The sequence below is a fragment of the Mycteria americana genome, chromosome 1 (genome assembly GCF_035582795.1).
Source record: "Mycteria americana isolate JAX WOST 10 ecotype Jacksonville Zoo and Gardens chromosome 1, USCA_MyAme_1.0, whole genome shotgun sequence".
In the NCBI taxonomy this organism is placed as follows: Eukaryota; Metazoa; Chordata; class Aves; order Ciconiiformes; family Ciconiidae; genus Mycteria; species Mycteria americana.
Window position 1 is genome coordinate 37,356,057 of NC_134365.1, and position 20,491 is coordinate 37,376,547.

The window sequence follows — 20,491 nt, forward strand, 5'->3', positions numbered from 1 at the left end:
ATAATTTTGATTACTTATTCAAACCTTTGCTGGTATACATGAATGGTATACCATGTATACTGGTATACATGAATTTGCATATATGTAGATTTTAAAGTAACCTTTTAGGTGAGAATTACAAGCATGGGTTATTGCCTTTAGGAATCTTATAAAGCTTAACAAACTTATTACCGTTCACATCAGTATCCCATTGTGTTAACTGGATCTAATTCTGAGGTCTGCATTCTAAATCATGTCAGCTTTGACTTCATTGCTTTTCAGTTGTATCTAGGGAATCAAGTGTTCAAATAAGTTCTCAGAAACTGTAGTGTACATTAATAAATACAGTTTTGCTGATTCACAAGACAGTGCTCTGGGTAAGAAAATTAGGTGTTTATTGAGGAGTGCAGCTTTTAGTTTGGCATGGTACCTTTAGTATGTCCTTGATGGTGTGTTTTTTCAAATGTATTATTTGGCAGCTTTCTTAGCAAGGAAGTGTAAAGTATCTTTCAGTTCCACCTACTGTATCTCTCAAAGAAAGTATTGTTCAGAGTTTAATGTTATATAAGAAATCCATGAAGGTGCTTTTTAGTGAAAGTATGACATGTTCTTAACACACTAAGGTCTCACAGACTGCAAGTTCTACTGTCTTCCTCTTGTCACCGCTTAACTTCTACTTTTTTCCAAATTACACTGAAGGCATACATTTCACTGTACTAATTTGCCATTAATTTCACCTTCTACTGTTATTGGAGTAACACTGGATTATTCTGGCTAGAGATGTAATGCCTGTGGCCAAAGCACTCTGAACACATTTGATCTTGTCTAATCTCGGAAGCAACAAAGGGATAGGCCCGGATAGTAGGCGGATGGCAGACTAGGGAATTCTGTTTGGGAATATTGGATGCTCTAGGATTTGACGTGGATGATGGAGCAGAGTGCACCCTCAGCAAGATTAGAAATGACACACATCTGGAACGAGGGATTGATACACCAGATTCAGAGGGACCTCAGCAGGCTGGAGAAATGGGCAGGCAGGAACCTCATGAAGTTCAATCAAAGGAAATGCAAAGGCCTGCATCTGGGGAGGAATAACCCCAGGCACCAATACACACTGGGGTGGGGTGGGGCAGGTGATGGGATGGAAAGCAGCTTGGCAGAGAAGCAGCTGGGGTCCTGCTGGACAAAAAGCTGAACATGAGCCAGCAATGTGTCCTTGTGGCCAACGCAGCCAACAGGTCCTGGGCTGCATTGAGAAGAGTATTGCCAGCAGTCTGAGAGAGGTGATCCTTCCCCTCCACTCAGCACTGTCAAGACACCCCTGGAGTGCTGGGTTCACTTCTGGTCTCCCAGTACCAGACAGATAGGGATATACTGGAGCATGTCTAGTGAGAGGCCACAAAGGTGATCAAGGGATTGCAGCATGTGACCTATGTGGAGAGGCTGAGAGAGCTGGGACTGTCCAGCCTGGAGAAGAGAAGGCCCCAGAGCAATTTTATTCCTGGTAGGGGAGAGTAAAGAAAACTGAGCCAAATTCTTCTCAGTGGTGCCCACTGAAAGGATAGGGGGCAACAGGCACAAACTGAAGCACAGGCAATTCTATTTAAATATAAGAAATTTTGTTTTACAGTGAGGTTTATCAAACAGTGGAATAGGTTTTCCAGGGAGGCCGTGGAGCCTCCGTCCTTGGAGATGCTCAAAACCTGACTGGACACAATCCCAAGTAACCTGCTCTAGGTGACCCTTCTTTGAGCAGGTGGGTTGGACTACACAATCTCCATAGGTGCCTTCCAACCTCAACTATTCTGTGATTCTGATAGATAGATCTGCTTTGGTTACCTACTCTAGCTTGTGTACCTTCTTAAGGTGTCTTACCTCACAATTATGTCAACATAGCATTGTTTATCATGATAAATCTGTTTTCTTTAAACAAAATAGTTTACTCTAGAGTTTTAGACTCTGAAATAGTTTCCAGTTGCATTCATGTTCTATTCCAAAAGCTCTGCTTCGATCCCTTCCATTCAGTCAGTGCTGAATGTAATCAATGTAGCTTTCTTCAACAGAAGGAGAGTTTAGTTTATCCACTCTCCTGCTGATTACCCCTTTTCTCAGATCTTCGTCCTTCCCAGAGAGCATTGAGGCCACTTAGTGTTCACATAAGAGCCATTTCTGCTTCAGAAACCACTTCATTTCTCAGACAGCTTCTCTTTGCTCTCGCCTCATGTGCAGTGAGATTGTTTGCATCAGAACTGTTATCAGTGTTCCTTGAAGAAGAGGGCCAGTTCCTTGCACATCTTGCTCTCCAGAGTCTGACAATCTTGCCAGTTCCTTGCACATCTTGCTCTCCAGAGTCTGACAATCTTGCCAGTTCCTTGAACATCCTGCTCTCCAGAGTCTGACAAACTTGTCTGAAGGTTTTTGCCCTGTAACCATACTAGGTAGAAATGTGATAATCCTGACAGTTTCTTAAATTTTGTTGCAAGTTCATGAACAGTTCTTCAATCTATAGGTAAAGTTAGGCTTGCCCCTTCATCCTTCTAAGTGATTATTGTAGAGACACCCTTGCTTTTCCAAGTAGGGGCTTTCAGCGTTACAAAGCTCAAGACAACTAGAGGAGAGATGGTGAAGAGACATGTAAGATCCTCTGTGGTACCACAAACAGTTGCAAGCTGAGTAGGAGTAAGGCCAAGAAGGTTAAGATACCATTTTATTTCTCCCAAGTGCTGTTGTCTTATCACTGTTTCTTATTTAAAAAAGCAATAATTCAATATTATTTCATATTTTGGTTGTATTGGAACTTTTCTTTCTTACAGATTTTTCAGATTCTTTTGAGGGGGTATTCCATGTATCTAATTTTAATTTACTTCAGTGCTAACACCTAAGGCTTGATTTTTATTATTAAGGCCTAAATGTCTGCTTTTGCAGATCTGAGCATTAAATAAAACAGGAAATACAAAAGGGAGCTTGTGGACTTTATGAAAACATTATTATGAATGCTTGAACCCATATCAAGTGAAAAGAGTATTTGGCAAGTAGGTGTTTTATTCACATTTACTTATGTACACGGCTATGTTCTAAGCTGAAAAAAAATAAGAAAAATAATCTTCTAAAGCATTTCTGTGCTGCCACCTGTGGATGTTTCCTAAGTATTGCTTTGCCCTTTTGGTGGGATACTAGTGATTAGAGCTCTGTGGGAAATGTTGGGTTTTTTTTCTTTTGCAATGAAAACCTGAGAGTTCACAAAGTTTTTCATTTTGTGATTCAAAAATAGGAGAAGAATGAAAGTAAATGTTTTAATTAAAAACAGTTCTTTTTTTTCCCACACTTTCATTTTTACGTATTTTTTCCATCAGTGTGATTATATATACTTAACTTTTGAACAACAGCTGTTGAGAGCTTTGCAGTGGGGTATTTCAGCAGTTTTCTTTCTTCAGAAAGCTGATTAATATTCCCTCTACAGTTACTTATGGCTGTGAGTTTATCCAGACAAAACATAACATCTTTCACCAAAACCTGAAATGATTAAGTTTTTAGTGCTCTGTTTCAGTTGCCATAGGCATATGGCGTTTGGGTTAAGGGGTGCATTAGCTGAGCGCTTTTCACCACATCTGACACTAAGCACTTCAGACAAAAGTAGGATAGACAGGTGTAAAGTAACTCACTTTTTCTCCTATTACTTGGATCTTTCTTTCAGTCAGTCAGCTCTTGCCCTTTAATTAGAAGGCTGAAATATTAAATTTCAATGTCCCTTGCATAAAATTGTTATTAAGTAGGACAGCTGAAGAACCATGATACTTACAGGAACACTCAATTTTTAGCTCAATTTCATGATCTTATTGTCTGCTTCTCATTTCCCCATTTCACTGGCATAATAGGTAGTGATGTTTTCTTTGCTTTGAATTTTATTTTTATCATTATTTCTATGTCATATTCCTTATGGGATGTGAATAAATGTTTCCTCATTACCTTAGGATCATATGATAATTCGGGTTAGAAGGAACTTTCTAGTGTAGTGTCCTGCTCAAAGGAAGGTCGGCTCTGAAGTCAGACCAGGTTGCCCAGGGCTTTATCCAGTTGGGTCTTGAAAACTTCCAAGAAGGCTGCACAGCCTCTCAGCTCCTCTGCTTGACTGTTCTTACAGTGAAAACTTTTTTCCTTATATCTTTAACCTCTCTTGTTTCAACATGCCTATTGTTTCTTGTCATCCCACTATGCACCACTGTGAAGAGCCTGGTTCCATCTTCTCCTTAGCTTTGCTGTAGGTACTAGAAGGCTGCTGTTGGGTCTCTGAAACAGTCTCTTCTGCAGGCGGAACAAGCCCCAATGCTTCAGCCTTTTCTCACAGGGCAAGTGCTCCCAGGCTACTGACTATCTTGGTGGCCTTCTTTCTTCATTCATTTTATTTTATTTTTATCAATTAAACAATCAGAGTCCTTGCAAACTCTTTCATCAGAGTTTTCCCATACTTAAATTATGTGGATTTAGAGAAGTATGACATGACTGTTTTTATTATTATTTTTCCACCTATATGAAGGTTTCATAGGACTGGTAGACTTGCTAATAAGATCATAGTCTGGTATTGGAATTACAATATTCCAGTGAGGCTACAGCACCGAGTGATATATATATAAGCCACTAAAAGTAAAGATTATTTATTGTCCATTTTCCTGTGCATCTTTGCTTAGGGACATGGTATAGTGGTGGTCTTGGTAGTGTTAGGTTTACGGTTGGACTCGATGATCTTATAGGTCTTTTCCAACCTATACGATTCTGTGATTCTGTAATGCCTCTCACACCCTACTAGTTACAGCTATGCTTTCTAAACAGTATGTGTCTTTACAGGTGATTAGGTTTCCTTTTTGACTCAATAGTTTAAAATTCTTCCAGGGTGTTTGTATGCATGTATATGTACATCAGCAATGCATGCAGTGCTGCATAATACAGTCGATGCACAAATTGTGTGAAGCATTGTTTTGTCCAGTCACATTGTTTGTCTAATTTTCTTGGAGGTTGATTATGATCCCTTGATACTGATTACATAAATAGTTGTTATCCACAGATTGCTCTGCTACAGAAATTTTTTTTTTCCCCCAAGTAATTAATATGTAACATGGAACTATAATTTCAGTGTTAACCTTTGTCATGCTGAAGACTGATCCTTCTCTTCTGTTGTTTGTCTCATAGTTGGTCTTGGAGTTTCTACATTCTGTTCCATCTTTTCCCATGATCATTTAGCTAAACGACCAGTTTGGGTTCAGAGACTGAGCACTTTACAGAAGTTTCATTGGTTAAAGAAAACTTGTGGAGACTGCAGTACCTGAAATGAAGTGCCATTCTGTTACCTCTTTAGTTCACAAACCTTTTTCTGTAGTTTTACTGTATTTGTTTAGCTTTTTTGGTTTCTATATATTACTTGTGAGTTTACCTATGTCTGTGTTTTAAAACAAACAAACAAAAAACCCAAAGCCACTAGGTTGAACAGTGTACATAAATCTGGTGACTTTGCTGTGTAGTAGATTGTCTTGCTTCTAATTGTTGAGGTTTTTTATTGATGCTTTCCATAAGGCTTCCTTGCTAACCCACAACATATCACATCATGAGAAAATAAGAATGTAGGCTTCCTTTCAGATTGGCTTGTGGATGCCTTTTCCCCTGTGACTTTAATCATGATCTTAAATAGTTCTCCATTGTCAACCTTTTCAAGAAGTAAACATGTTTGTAATTATTTAGCTTTGTCAGTTATGTTGAAAACATCAGTGGGTATGTGGACAACTGTATTAGTTCCTTTAGCAGCTACTCTTTCAAAAGTTGTGGCACCTGGTATTTTAGAAAAGATGTCAGCTCTGTATCTCAGAAGTTGCCATGTTCAGATAGATACTTCTGCATTCCAGTACTACTGTCAGTGTCATCTTATGTTGGAATGTGGAAATTGTTATAAGGAAAAAGGGAAATAATCTGTAGTAATCTTCCTGACTTATACATACAAATATAAATTAATATTCTGAGAAAGTGACAAAACTAATTTATCAGGTGAAAACTAGATAAAGATAAATCAGTTTTTTGGTGAAACAACACACTGTCAGCACATTGCATAGTGCTTGACTAAGAACCTGTAGAGAAATTTACTATTTTTGCATTATTTAGTTCCTTGTTCTGGACATTCCTCACACTAAGCTGATCAGCTGTACTGATTTGATCTCCTAAACCAGCCCAAAAATAATCCAGGAGAAAAATGAGGAGGAAAAATAGTTTTTTGACAGGTTAGTGAGATGAATATGTTTATTGTGCAATCAGATGAGGATCAGCAGAGAAGGGGCAGGACTTCTTTGGCCAGCAGGATTTGTCACATCACTCAGACTGAATGTGCAATTTCACCTAAAGTGTAGTTTTATTTATAGTTAGTTTAGCGTGGTTTGCACTATATTGTTTCTGGGTATCTGGTGGAACTTGGTAGTCCATCCATTCATTTACGTTGATGCTAAAAATAATCTTTTGAAAACTCTGATCACTTCTGTATGGATTTGAGAAACCAACTGTTTCTCCTCTTAGCTGCGTGGATCAGTTCAGAACTGACAACACAGATCTGTGAGGTTGCAGGGGCTTGGGATCACCACTACTAGGAATAAAAGCTCTTTGCCATTTAGCAAGAGAAAAATGAGCTTTCTTCAAAAAGTGTCCAAAAGGGTTTGTAATATCAGGACTTTTTGAAGTGTTGACGGCTCATTCAGGCTTTAGGTGAGGAGGGAGAGAAAGAAAGGAGTATGATATGGGCATGAAACTCAGCTCTCTACAGTGTATGACTGGTTTTGCCTTGTAATATTACACAGGTATGATAGGCAGAAATAGGAATAACTTTTTTTGCCCTGCTCAATTAAATTGTAATTCTTCCAGTCTCAATTGTTGCATCTTACACAGTAGCGTATGTGGACCTAAAATTTTTGTTCTTCCCCTTGTTTGCGGAGAGGCAGATGGGACTGATGAAATATTTGACCTTTCTTGGAATCTTTAATAGAGGAAAGAATGCAGAAAAGCTCATAATATTCAGTGAAGACACTTTGCTAAATCTATATGCCAAGGCATGGTATGGGGATCATTTCTGAGTGATGGAAAAGTTTTTGTTTAAAGGAGTATGAGTAGCAGCACACAAAAATTCAAAGTGGTTTCCTAAAACTGTAAATCGTATTTCAGTGATTACATCCTGCTATCTCGAAGTGCTGACAGAAGAGACAAACTAGTACAGAAGATGTCATTATCTCAGTCTAAACCAAGTCCCTTGCTTTCCTTGAACTAATTTCAGCTCTAAACAGCTTCACAAAATTTAAAAGAACATAGGAAGGGCTGCACCAATTCTGATTCAAGGTCTAGTCCATCTAGCATAGATTGCTGTCTTCAACAACATCCATAAGCAGATGCCTGGAAAGAGAAGGAATAGGGCAAGCATCCTCACCTTCCCGTCCCTCTCACCCCCGCCCCCCAAAAATCTCTCTCGGTTTTCAACTATTTTCTGCTCACATGTTGTGCTGAATGTGGTGTAATTTGATTTAATAAGCCCTATTGGCTCTCTCTTCCAAGTACCTGTGCAGTCTCTCCTTGAGGCCCTGTAAAGTGTGTGCATCTATAGCAACTTTCCGCAAGGAGTCTCATAAAGCTACTATGTGTGTATCAAGAACCACCTTCTTTTGTTTGTTTTGAACCTCAGTACAAATTGTGTTGTCACACTGTGGTTGGCTGGACTACTATGTCTAATAAATTCTGATGTAAAGCTGTTGAAGAATGTTATCTGTGCATAACTTGTAATGATAGCTGCAGCCAGTCTTAGTTTAAAACCATTATTTGTTTCTGGAAAAGACCTGGAGTTTTTTTGGTTTGTTGTTTGGTTGTTTTTTTTTTTTTTTCCTTGCAGGCAGTAGGCATTACAGTTGAAAGTATTGTTCATGGCTGCTTTAACAAAGTTCAAACATTCTTTGTTTAGAACTAATTCAAATCACTGTTCTAAAAATTCTGTACTTCTATTTACAGTGTCTGAGCAACACACCTCCTCTTACAGAATACTTCCTCAATGATAAATACCAAGAAGAACTGAATTTTGACAATCCTTTAGGAATGCGAGGTGAAATAGCAAAATCTTATGCAGAGCTTATCAAGCAAATGTGGTCAGGAAAATACAGCTATGTTACCCCAAGAGCATTTAAGGTCAGTAGGGAATTTAACCTGAATGTACATTGTCAGTTTTGGTTTTGTAGTTTAAGTATACAAAACCTAGAGAAATATGCAAGAATAAGAATTTGAAGTAATATTCATCAGTATGCAGTCCATTCATTTAACTGGTAAAACACTTGGATGTATATTTAAATAAGTGTCAACTGTCATTGTGCTTTGGTCTTTGAGAATTAGTTTTGGCTTCTTGTCTCCATTGAAAAGCTTATCTTTTATAACTTTATAAGTTTTACTTTTTCAACTTCCTGCTGCAGCATCTCGGAAGTATCTATTCTCTATAACAATTAAGGTACCAGAAGTACTTTTTTTTTTTTTTTTTTTTAGACACAAGTGGGACGATTTGCACCACAATTTTCTGGTTATCAGCAACAAGACTGTCAAGAGCTACTGGCTTTTCTCTTGGATGGATTACATGAGGATTTGAATCGAATTAGGAAAAAGCCTTACATTCAGTTAAAAGATGCAGACGGGAGACCAGACAAGGTAGTGTTTTTTGTGTTGATCTTCATTTTAGTCAAGCTGTGCATTGCAAGATACTTCTACGTGATTGTCCACTGAAAGGTTGGGACACTGATCACATGTTGCTTTTTCTGGAAGAGATTTCAGAAAATAAGCCAAGACCTTAAAATGGAGATCTTGTTCAAATACCTGTGTAAATTTCTGTTTATTTGGAAGATAATTGGGGGGGTTGGAGGGTGTTAAGGCTTTTTTAAGACCTTTTTGTTCAATTCAATGCTGAGTTCAGTTGGAAAAACAATTTCCATTCCGTTGTTCTTTTATTCTTATATCTACAGTATGCAGCGTTCTGTCTCTCTCCAGTACTCTTACTTTAGGGAAACTCTTCTAGCATTGAGCCTCAAGCATATAGATAATTTCTTTTGTTATGACTATGAGTTACTTTCGATGGAATTTTAGTTTTATTTGCTTTTGTCTTGCCCTAAGCCACTTGAAGTCTCTCTCAGACTATGTAGTACCACTGACACAATCTCTGTCCTAGGAAAAGCATACATCTTTTAACCTGTGATCCTGATAGTAATAACATATCTTACCAGGGTCCTTTGGAGTGAGATTTCTATGTTTAGGTGGTAACTGAGAATGTTTTATCAAGTACTCTTACTAATAATTCTCACTATTCATTTCCTACTACTTTGTCATAACCCAGGTTGTGCTTTAATTACAGGTGGTTGCTGAAGAAGCCTGGGAAAACCATTTAAAAAGAAATGATTCCATCATTGTAGATATATTTCATGGCCTTTTTAAATCCACCCTAGTTTGTCCTGAATGTGCTAAGATATCTGTAACCTTTGATCCCTTTTGTTACTTGACACTTCCATTACCCATGAAAAAAGAACGCACTTTGGAAGTTTATTTAGTTAGAATGGATCCACTTGCAAAGCCTATGCAGGTAAGCCTCTTAGTTTATGTACAAGACTCCTGATTCATGTGACATTAACAATGAACCTGAGTTCCTTTACGTTTTTTAAATTTATAAGTACAATAAGCAAATCCAACAAGCATTAGTTTTCTGGTATGTGTTCTGAAGTCCCATGTAGAAAGCCTGAGGAAGACTATATGTACCTTCGTATATTTCTGTCCATTTTGAGGAAGATATTGGTAATTTCTTTATGGTTGCATTAATAAGGCTTCTTAATCTTTAAAATGTATGCTGTCCTCACTTTTTTATTTTAGTGTTGCTATAATGAATTTGTATGGTTATAAAAAAAAAAAATTTATACACTTCATCCAGACTTAATTCTTCAGTTTCTTAGCCTCAAAAGGCAAATACTGGTAATAAGTGGTACAAAAAACCCCATGGCTAAATATATTAAGTAGTCCTGAATTCTTCTATGCTATCACTTAATAGTCAAAAGAAAAAATTTCAGATAAGATTTCTTTGTAAAGAGTATCTCTTTTGCCTTTTTTAGGAAGGATGGTATTACACACCTTAGAATGGCATGAAACAATGTACATAGGTTATGATAACAGAGCCATGATTAAATGGTTCTAGCTGTACCTTATGGGGTAAGCAAGGATAGGTGAAATAAATAAGACAAGGGCAGTTAGGCATACTTGCAAAAAGGCTTTAACACCTGCAATCAGAGTACTATAAGAAGGGAAGTGGGGGGAAAGGGAGTGTTCTCAAAGGCAGTATGAGTTAGGGAATCAAAGATAAAGGGACATATATTAACTAGTGGGAGATGAGCCTGCTAGAAATTTAATTATTTGTGAGAACAGGTTTGCACAAGGGACACACAGTAGTTGAAGATGACCCTGTATGACATGTGAGATGGTTATGCAGGAATGAATAGAGTTTGGGAAGAGTACGAGTTCAGTAGAGTTTTTGTGAGTCTAAATAACTACAAGACTTAAGGAGATTCCAAACACATGCTGTACTTGGCAATTAATTACAAAGTTATAATACCTTATTTCTAATTAATCCTGTCTTTATTTATTATGCAAATAACAGGTAAGAGTCCCGTGTGGAGTTTTATTATGAACTGCAGGTGTACTGCACTAAGGGAAGCCACAGAGAGGTTTTCTTTGACTGTTAATCATCAGGTTCTCTCTCTGCATGTGAAATTAGAATTCAGTCTTCATCCGTTGCCCACCATTGCTTTTCTTTCCCAGTAATACTTTATAAACAACTTGTGTTGTATTCCAAATTTAAGAATCTAGTCAATAGCATGCATACTATTTAAATGTTTAAATAAGTAGGTGCTGTTAAAATATAAATCTAAGTAATTGGTGCTGTTAGTCTTCTTGTGGAGAAAGTAAAATAACATCAAAAAAAGTATTGTATAAACTAATAAATGTAGTATTCAGAGTATGCGTGTTTATGTGAGTAAAGTTGTGAACTACTACATTTTTAGCAGCTCTTGGAATTTGTGTTAGTTGATTTATATACTTTACACCTTAAGTTCAAGAATCTGAAAAAAGCATGTGAAATATGCTGAACATGTGATAAGTTGTTTGGTTTTTTTCTCATGCATATTTGTTCTCTTAAGAAATTAAAGTGACATTTCATTTTTTTTTAGTACAAAGTAGTTGTTCCCAAAATTGGAAATATATTGGATCTTTGCACAGCATTGTCAGCTTTGTCTGGTGTTGCTGCAGATAAGGTAAGAGTGATTTCTTATATGAAGCACAATAATGAACATTTTAACACATATTAACCTGATTTAATGATGTATACTCCTTTTTTTTTTTTTTTTTTAGATGATTGTTACTGATATATACAATCACAGGTTCCACCGGATATTTGGCATGGATGAAAATCTAAGTAGTATTATGGAACGTGATGACATTTATGTGTAAGTATAGATAACATGCTTCATGTCTCTTTGCAGTTTGTTTAGTTATTTCCAAAAGATTAAAACCTAGACATAAGATAAAGACAAATCTTGGGGGTTTTATTCTTTTTTAATTTTTCCCCTTTGTAGCCTTTTAAATTACAGTTGTCCTTTGTATTTCTGATTGTTTTTCTTTTAGATTTGAAATTGCTATCAATAGAACAGAAGATACAGAACAAGTTATAATTCCTGTTTGTTTAAGGGAAAAGTGCAGGCACACTAGCTACAGCCATAGTGGTTCTTCACTGTTTGGTCAACCTTTTCTCATAGCAGTGCCTAGAAACAATACTGAAGATAAACTGTATAACCTGCTGCTGCTAAGAATGTGGTAAGGTTATTGTTTAAAGAAAAATGCGTTTGTTATGAATAATGCTAATAGTTGGAATCAGTAAGCACTTATTTTTACATGCATTGCTAACAAACTGATTAGATTTGAGTACTTAGTCTTTTATTTGCTTTCTGTTAAATATATTAAATCTAAAATTTTAGCCACTTGAGATGTGAATTAGTGTGGATTTTAATTTGATTTTTCGCTAGCATATACTCATCCAAAAATTATTTGAGAAGACAGTAGAGAGTCAATCTGTATTTTCAGTTTAGGGCTATTAATTCTGCTGTATTAATAGCTGTTTGTTAGGGCTTGCTAAAATGGAAATGTTTTGCCAATTATTCTGCTATGGTTGTACCTCCTGTATCTACTATACAAGTTTATATACTAATTTATGTTGTTAAGCTACATAGCAGACACTTTCTGAAACTAGACTGGAATAAGTGTCATTATGTGGAAGAAATTACAGTCATATAACCTCCAATTTAAATTTATGCTTCATTTTCTGTTGATGTAATTTTCTCTGTAAGTGAACCCTTTTTTTTGTGTTTGTATGTAAAAAAATATAGTTAATGAACAGTTAAAGAAGTGATTTCTGGACAAACAGAGATTAATACCAAGAATCAAGTTGCATAAAATCAAGTAACTGCCAAAAACATAAGATCGTAGACGAGCAGAATTTCAGATGTGCCTGTAACACTAGACATGTTGGGCAATAAAACTATTAATTATTAATAAATCAGAAAGGAGTGCAGGAATGCAGTACGCTAGAAAGGATTTGCTGTAACTGCTTAATTAGCTGGCGTGAACAATGTAAATATTTAAAAATCCATTGATTCTAACTGTTGCTTTCATTTGTTATATTTAGCCGATATGTAAAAACATGTACTGAAAGTGAAGACACTGAAGGATCCCTACATTGCTGTAAGGACCATGGTATCAATGGTAATGGCCCAAATGGAATACATGAAGAAGGATCTCCAAGTAAGACTGGAATATCTAAACTTGTTTAGTATTTTGTGTTCAATTTGGAACTGAAGTTAATTCTGTAGTGTCTTCCAATTATTACTATTCTACCTCATTTATTCCTCCTTATTCTTCTGATTGTTTCAGGCGAAATGGAAACAGATGAACAAGATGATGAATCCAGCCAGGATCAGGAACTTCCTTCAGAGAATGAAAACAGCCAGTCAGAAGACTCAGTTGGAGGTGACAACGACTCTGAAAATGGATTATGTACTGAGGATACTTGCAAAGGTCAACCACTCACGGGACACAAAAAGCGATTGTTTACATTCCAGTTCAATAATTTAGGCAATACTGACATAAACTACATCAAAGATGACACCAGGCAGATTAGATTTGATGATAGGCAACCTAGGCTTGACGGTAAGTCATGGGGAACAGGTTGGGCAACATTTGATTCTGATACTTTTTCTGACTCCACTTCCATAGAATAGTGTTTCATTCTCTCTGTGTGTTACTTGATATATCTTTTTTTACCAAGAGTAAATTATGCATAAATAATTAATTTGTTATTGTAATTAACTCTTAGAAATGCAGAAATTGTGTGTGCTTCAATTTTTCATCTTAAATTCATGCTAGCATTGTTTAATTAATTTTGAAGAGCGTTTGCCCAAAGTTAATACAATTTCATGTAAAGCAAGAAATAATACTAAGAGAAAACATGTTTTTAATCTTAGAAAGATCTTTCCTTGCTTTGGATTGGGATCCTGAATTGAAGAAGAGATATTTTGATGGTAGTGCAGCAGAGGTAAGCTGTTTATATTGCTCCCCTTTCCAACACTAGTAAAACTTAAATGTGAAAAATACGACTTAATTGATGTGGCATAAGAGATTGTAAGTCTTCAAAAGAAGAAGCTAGTATATCTTTTTTCCACACTATTCGTAGTAAATATGTTGTCATAAATAAACTTCATTTACACATCTAAGTAGTTAGCAAATCTGAGGATTACTAATTTGGAATTAAATCTGAAGCTGTGAAAATTTTTTGCTTGAATGGTTTCTGATGAGTTTTTTCCATATATAGGAGCTTTGTAGTTACTGTTTATAGTAAGACGACATCACTAAAATGAGTTTTGTTTCATTTGTTCTCTTAACTCAAGAAATACTTCTCTTTAGGATTTTGAAAAACATGAAAGTGTGGAATATAAGCCTCCCAAAAAGCCTTTTGTGAAATTAAAAGATTGCATTGAGCTGTTCACAACAAAGGAAAAACTAGGTGCTGAAGATCCATGGTAAGGACAAAAAATTAAAATGTTTATGTTCTACGGTGTATTTCTCAAAATGTAATCAAAAACACACTTGAACATTAACAGAGATACCTAATTGATTTCCTAATAGTATTTTGAATCTTGTCATTTCTAGTGTAGTTGAAAATTGTCAAAATGTTTTCTATTTTGATCCATTCCTTAACTAAAATTGTTACCCTATACAGAAGGTTATGTTTGTATGGGAGACAATTAATGCATTCAGAATTAGGAGGAAGGGTAGATCCATAAGTTATTCTAGTCTGTGATCCACAGTGAATGAATAATATTGTGCCAAATCCAACACAGTGGTTTAAACAAGTATTCCTTTCTGAGATGAGAAAGGTTGGTGGATACTGAAGTTTTTTTCTGCAAATACATAACTTGCCTTGCATTGATATATGAAATAGGGATGTGCTTAAACAACAGGTTTGAGGGATGGGTGATGTCTGTAGTGAGTAGAACCTCTCAAATTCATGTTTCAACCATTAAGTTTTTGGCAGAGAGTTTTATTCTGATTCATGGTTCTTCCAAATTATGATTTGGAATCATATCTGAATATTCACAATTATAGGATGTTCCCATAACATTCTTCTTCTCTAGGAATATTCTAGCAGACAAGAATCCTTCATCAACACCTGAAGCTCAGAATTAAGTTTGGAAAGATGGTCTGCCACTTTTTCTTTTGTGGATACTTAAAAGTTTTGGAGACTTCCAAATTTTGTCACCAGAAATCCTCCTTTATTTGGGCAGCGCAGGGGGCTGACTTACAAATTCTTGGTGTTTCTTCTGGGTTGGCTAGATTATACAACACTGGATAGACTATTTGAGATATCATATAACTCGACTATTGTGAAGTGCTTCCATTTTTGCAGCACATTTTAAGCAGAGTATTTAAACTACAAAATACGACTACTGCTGAATTCAAGCAGTTGCTACTAGATACATCTCACCAGAGGTCATTAATCACATTCTTTCTTTCTTTGTCAGGTCTTCACAGGTCTAATCTACGAGAGCTCATCATGCCTAGTCCAGCACTATTTGTATTCTAGATATTCTAAGCCAACTGGGAAAACAGTTCTTCAATTACAGCCTGCCCTTACAGTTCTCCTAATTTCTTGTCTTTATGTGATGTTGCTATTTTTTTTTAATTAGAGCTCATATCTTTTTTTCCTAGATTTTTACTTGTCAGATACCAAGATGTAGAATATGCGTAGACCACTTCATAGAAGAGTTGCTTCTATGCATTGTTCTTACTTACCTTCCTCCCTGAGCCTTAGTTCTTGAAAGATTCAAGGTTTAGTTGCTTCCAAGCATTGTTCTTACTTACCTTCCTCCCTGAGCCTTACTTCTTGAAAGATTATCTGCTTTTAGTGTTAGGTGGGATGGGGTGGGAGATGGATGAATTTGGAAATTGAAACTTGGAAGAACCACAGTTGGCTGTTATTTATGGCTTTTCATATAGTCAGTTTTCCTGAAGTATTTCCAAAACCCTTCATCTTTTATAAAATATGAGAAAGCTGTGCTTTAACTAAAGATGCAGGGACTACTATAGGAGATGAGAATCCTATATTGGGGGGTGCTACTTTTGTTTTTAAAATGCTGTTGAGCTTCACTGTGAGCACACTTGCACACTAGCACCTCACATTTTAAACTGGAAGAGGGATATCATTGGCATTAGTGACAGAAAATGGAATGTGTGTGTGTTTCAGCTTTTGCTCATTCAGTTCCTCCCGTGTTACTTGACTTTCTCCTATGATAATGTATTTTAACATACATACATACTGCAGTTATTTAAAATCGATTTTTTAATTTTCTTTTAGGTATTGTCCAAACTGTAAAGAACATCAGCAAGCTACCAAGAAGTTAGACTTGTGGTCACTGCCCCCCGTACTGGTAGTTCATCTAAAGCGCTTTTCCTACAGCAGATATATGAGGGACAAGTTGGATACATTGGTTGACTTTCCAATAAAGTAAGAAACCTAAATATTTTGGTGCTAGAAGTGTGAAAGTTAGCATGACTAGGGCACATGTTTAATCCAGCATTTATGTAAAATAGTTTTGTTCTCAGCTTCCATGCATGGATCAAGTAAACACTGATGACTGAATGTTTGTAGGTGAAAAGTATGAACTTGGAAAAATAATAATAGTAGATAAGTATGGAAGAAGTCTGTCAGTAGTTTTGGCTGAGATTACTAGTTACTGTTCCACTCCTCACAGAGTGAAAGAGATGCACTGTCAGTGTAGTCTGGTGTATGTGTTTTTTGTGGGGAATATAAAGTAAAGGGCTCAAAGACCACCAAAATGTGAAATGGTTAAAAATATTATTAACATGACCTTCTTTTGGTTTTTTTTGTGGTTTTTTTTTTTTGTGTGTGTGTGGTGATTTTGTGTTTTTTTTGTTTTGTTTGGTTTTTTTCTTTCTTAAACAGCGACTTGGACATGTCAGAGTTCCTTATTAATCCCAATGCAGGGCCTTGCCGCTACAACTTGATTGCTGTCTCCAACCACTATGGAGGAATGGGAGGAGGGCATTGTAAGTTGATTGCAAATATTATCATTCTACATGTCAGCTTTCTTTCCATGTTTATTTTTATTTAAGTACAGATCAGTTTGAATCAATGGCATTTTTTAATGGTTGAGGGACAATTTTTTTCATTACCTTGAAATGCTTCACAAGTATTCTAACACAAAAATCTATATGAAATGAGCTTTCAAGGATAATTGTAGGTTCTTTTATACTTCTAGCTATGCATATTGTGAAAAGAGAAAATGTAAGAGCTCCGTAAGAGCTACTGTACGCTTACAGCTGATTTTGTCTTACTTGTCTGTATTTTTGTACATTCTGCATCTCCTTGAAAGAAGAGAGAAGAAAAAAGAAAAAGTGATTTAAGGGATTTTATTTTGACTGTCCTTTCTCACTATACATTCTCTTTATAAGGGGAATGTTACTGGTTAAGCTTTCTGTGCTTAAAAAAAAGTGTGAAAGTATGAGTCTAATAGTGATAATAGGTTAAATAGGTCTAGTGTTTGACAGTAGCAGACTCTAGCAACTGATTGTATTACATCTATGAAGATACAAAGTCCTTAGACATTGTACTTTTTTTTCCTAGATACTGCTTTTGCAAAAAATAAGGATGATGGAAAATGGTACTACTTTGATGACAGTAGTGTGTCCACTGCATGTGAGGACCAAATAGTGGCAAGTACCTTTTGTGTTTCTAAAATTGGGACTGTTGATGTTTTCTTCTTTAGGGAAGAAAAATGAAGAGTGAATCATGAACCTTACAGTAAATTTGTAGGTAGTAGTTTGTGTTCTTTCAAAGGACAGTACAAAACAAAAATGGTTTGCTCCGACATGCAAAAATAATGTACATGAAAGCTTTGGATTTCTTTGTAATTTCACCTTGTAGACTTGGGGGAAAAAAAAAAAAAAACAAACCTTGGATTGTAAATGTTTTGTCTGGAGCCTCATGAGCATATTACACTTTTCTCTTTTACAGTCCAAAGCAGCATATGTGCTCTTCTACCAGAGACAGGACACAATCAGTGGAACTGGCTTTTTCCCTCTTGACCGGGAAACTAAACAAGGTGCTTCAGCTGCCACAGGCATCCCACTAGAAAGTGATGAAGACAGCAATGAAAATGATAATGATATAGAAAATGAAAATTGTATGCACACTAACTAATGGAAGAACTAGAAGCCATAAAAGAGACTTTCTTACTGGGGATACCTATTGGAAGAGGGAAATTGCCCACCAAATTAAGAATAAAAATCTGAGATGGGGAATTTCAGATAACAGAATGTAAATCTTTATTACATTTTAACATGTGCAGTACTTGAAGTGAAACAATAAAAACTTAAACAGAAATTGTCTCTAATGCATTTACAGTCTTGTATTCACAAGCTATATATAGGAAATCACAAATAAACCCCTTTTAAGTTTTCTGCTGCTGTTCTGATGGATTATGTTTTCTTTTGTTTTGGATGTGAGTTAATAACTAAAATGTTAAATCTGTGGACTTCTGGCATTTATTTTCTTAGTACTGCAAGAATACTACTGCCAAGTCTAGTTTCTGGATGAATATATACGTGTTCCTTAGGCTGTCACACAGACTACAAGTAAAAATGTCATAAATATATAAGCAGTAGTTTTCTTGAAACAGCAAATTTTTGTTTCTCCCTAAAATTTTTTCTTTTTTTTTTTTTTAATTCGGTCACAATAGAATAAATAGCTTGAAAAGGTGTTTTAACCTTTTGTGATATAGTTGAGCATCCAGAATATTATGTTCATCTTACTGCTGCTGTGGAACAGGTTCTGGATTTCATGCTGCATTAACAAAAAGTTTTTTCAATTAAATGTAAGTATCCTTTGTTGCTTGTTGGAATCTACTCTGCAGACATAATTCCTGTTATCTTGCTTATAAGACATGCATAATTTTAATCTGGTGTCAGTCCAAAACTTAAAATTGTGCTGTAAGTTCTCTCTCCCCAGTTTTTGTAGTTTGACAGCTTGCAAACTACTCTGTAATAGGGTCAGAGTTAATAGTATTCTGTATCCATAGTAATGACTGTGTATCGGGCTTAGATGAGAATTTTTTCAATATAACCTGCCTTTAAATTGTTAATGAACAAAATTACTTTAAAGGTAGGCCTGTTAATTTTCTTTGTGTGTTCCTGATGGAATTCACCATAGCCTTACAGCATATCTGAAAAGGTAACTCATTATAAGAGAATTGGCATTTGCATGTTCAAGTCAGAACCTGTACAGTATATAAGGCATACAGACTTTGAATTGGATTTTAGTTAACTATGTTCAGGGGTCCAGGATGCCAAAATAAGTGTGACAGTTTGAAACATTTTTTAATTTGCTGCTTTCCCTTTGATCTAGTTGGAAGAATGTATTGTTGATTTGTATACAATACTGCCTTTGAGAGGGGCTCTTAAGTGCGGGGGCACACTTCACATATCTACTACCTGGAGAATTGCTTTGTGTCCCACTGTTTAAACAAATAATTTAAAAAAGAAAAAAGCAAAAAGTATGATGTTCTTCACTTGAACTAATCAAATACAATAGGTTATAAATTGTGTATTGTAAATAAAAGTTCACTCTGTGAGTGCACATTTTGGTAAATTATTTATTTATGTTAGCATTAAAAAGTTTAAAAAATTGCATTTGACCAGGATATAAATGAGGTATGTTGGACATGGCTTTGCTTTATACCTTGATATTAAAACTGGTGTTTCATCCTGGTATTTTAAAGCTGCTTTGAGGTTTTTTTTTTTTAAATGTAAACTAACCTCCTGCATGACAGAGGTTAAAATTTTGTCTGCACTTGAGTTCACTTGGGTTTACATTTGAAATGCGCATGTTTATTTATACAGATTTCAATAAAGCTATTCAAGGCCTTATTTAGTCTTCCATTTTCTTACAAATTCTTTTCCCACGGTGTTTGTGTAATGGGTAGTCTTTGTCTAAGACTTATATTATGGGTTACAAAATGTCTATTTAATGACCAACACGGAATAAGAATAATAGTATTTCCAGAAGATAGCATATATAATAGGGATTCTCTCCTGTCATTGTCTGGCTCTAAAAACATTTATAAGGCTACCAAAAAAATTGTTTATTGTCATAAAAACCTATTATTTGTTTTTTAAATGTAGTACTGTAACAATAATTAATCAAATGGAAATATACTAATTGAGATGGTTGGTGAGAGGCAATATATTTAAGATTAGACAAACCGATATGGTGGGGGGGAAACAATACAAGCTTCTGGCTTAAAACCTTGTATTTAGGTGAGGAATACAGTAACCCAATACCAAGCTATGTACTAAACAGCTTGTGAGTTTAAGTTGCTTATTTTAATCAGAGCACTTGAGAGATGAGATTTATCTGTGGAGTAGAAGAAGTCATCCTAGAGAAGCAACCATCTCTCTGAATAACACACACAAAGAGCCCCCCTACATTCATACCCCCATGGGTTTCCCCATATCATGTTAGCCTAGAACTTGCTTGGAAAAATCAGGAAGGAGCAAAGGATCTGGTTTGGCTTACCAAAGGCTCACTTTGGAGTTTGTGGATTGGAGCTTTAATACCTGATAACTCAGTCTCCTAACGCACTTCATTCTCTCTTTGTAAATGCAGATATATATATATACATGTATGGGATCTTATATTTGAAGGAATGTACTTACCTACTAATAGCTGGATCATCAAGATAGAGTTTAAAATTGATCAAAGTAACATTGAGTTAGGAAAAAATTACATAGATAGTTTCTAATTTTTCTCTGTTATTGTTAATTTGGCTTCCAAGATTACACACACTGAGTTTGTAAGCTT

At 35.8% G+C, this 20,491-nt stretch overlaps 1 protein-coding gene across 3 annotated transcripts in view; it reads left to right on the forward strand.

Annotated features, from left to right (window-relative positions):
• The window catches only part of USP15 (ubiquitin specific peptidase 15), a 70,031-nt gene extending 50,474 nt beyond the window's left edge, over positions 1–19,557 (forward strand). For 2 of the 3 annotated variants that reach the window (XM_075494682.1, XM_075494689.1), the window contains 14 exons: positions 7,999–8,172; positions 8,521–8,679; positions 9,377–9,601; positions 11,232–11,315; positions 11,413–11,507; positions 11,686–11,874; positions 12,743–12,858; positions 12,988–13,263; positions 13,578–13,648; positions 14,017–14,132; positions 15,968–16,117; positions 16,577–16,680; positions 17,258–17,346; positions 17,648–19,557. In XM_075494682.1, coding sequence (XP_075350797.1) covers positions 7,999–8,172; positions 8,521–8,679; positions 9,377–9,601; positions 11,232–11,315; positions 11,413–11,507; positions 11,686–11,874; positions 12,743–12,858; positions 12,988–13,263; positions 13,578–13,648; positions 14,017–14,132; positions 15,968–16,117; positions 16,577–16,680; positions 17,258–17,346; positions 17,648–17,833 — 2,034 coding nt within the window. In that variant the 3' untranslated portion in view covers positions 17,834–19,557. Of the gene's footprint in view, positions 1–7,998; positions 8,173–8,520; positions 8,680–9,376; positions 9,602–11,231; positions 11,316–11,412; positions 11,508–11,685; positions 11,875–12,742; positions 12,859–12,987; positions 13,264–13,577; positions 13,649–14,000; positions 14,133–15,967; positions 16,118–16,576; positions 16,681–17,257; positions 17,347–17,647 lie in introns of those variants that run through there. The other variant, XR_012774470.1, reaches the window with a different exon arrangement.
• Positions 19,558–20,491: the final 934 nt, after the last annotated feature.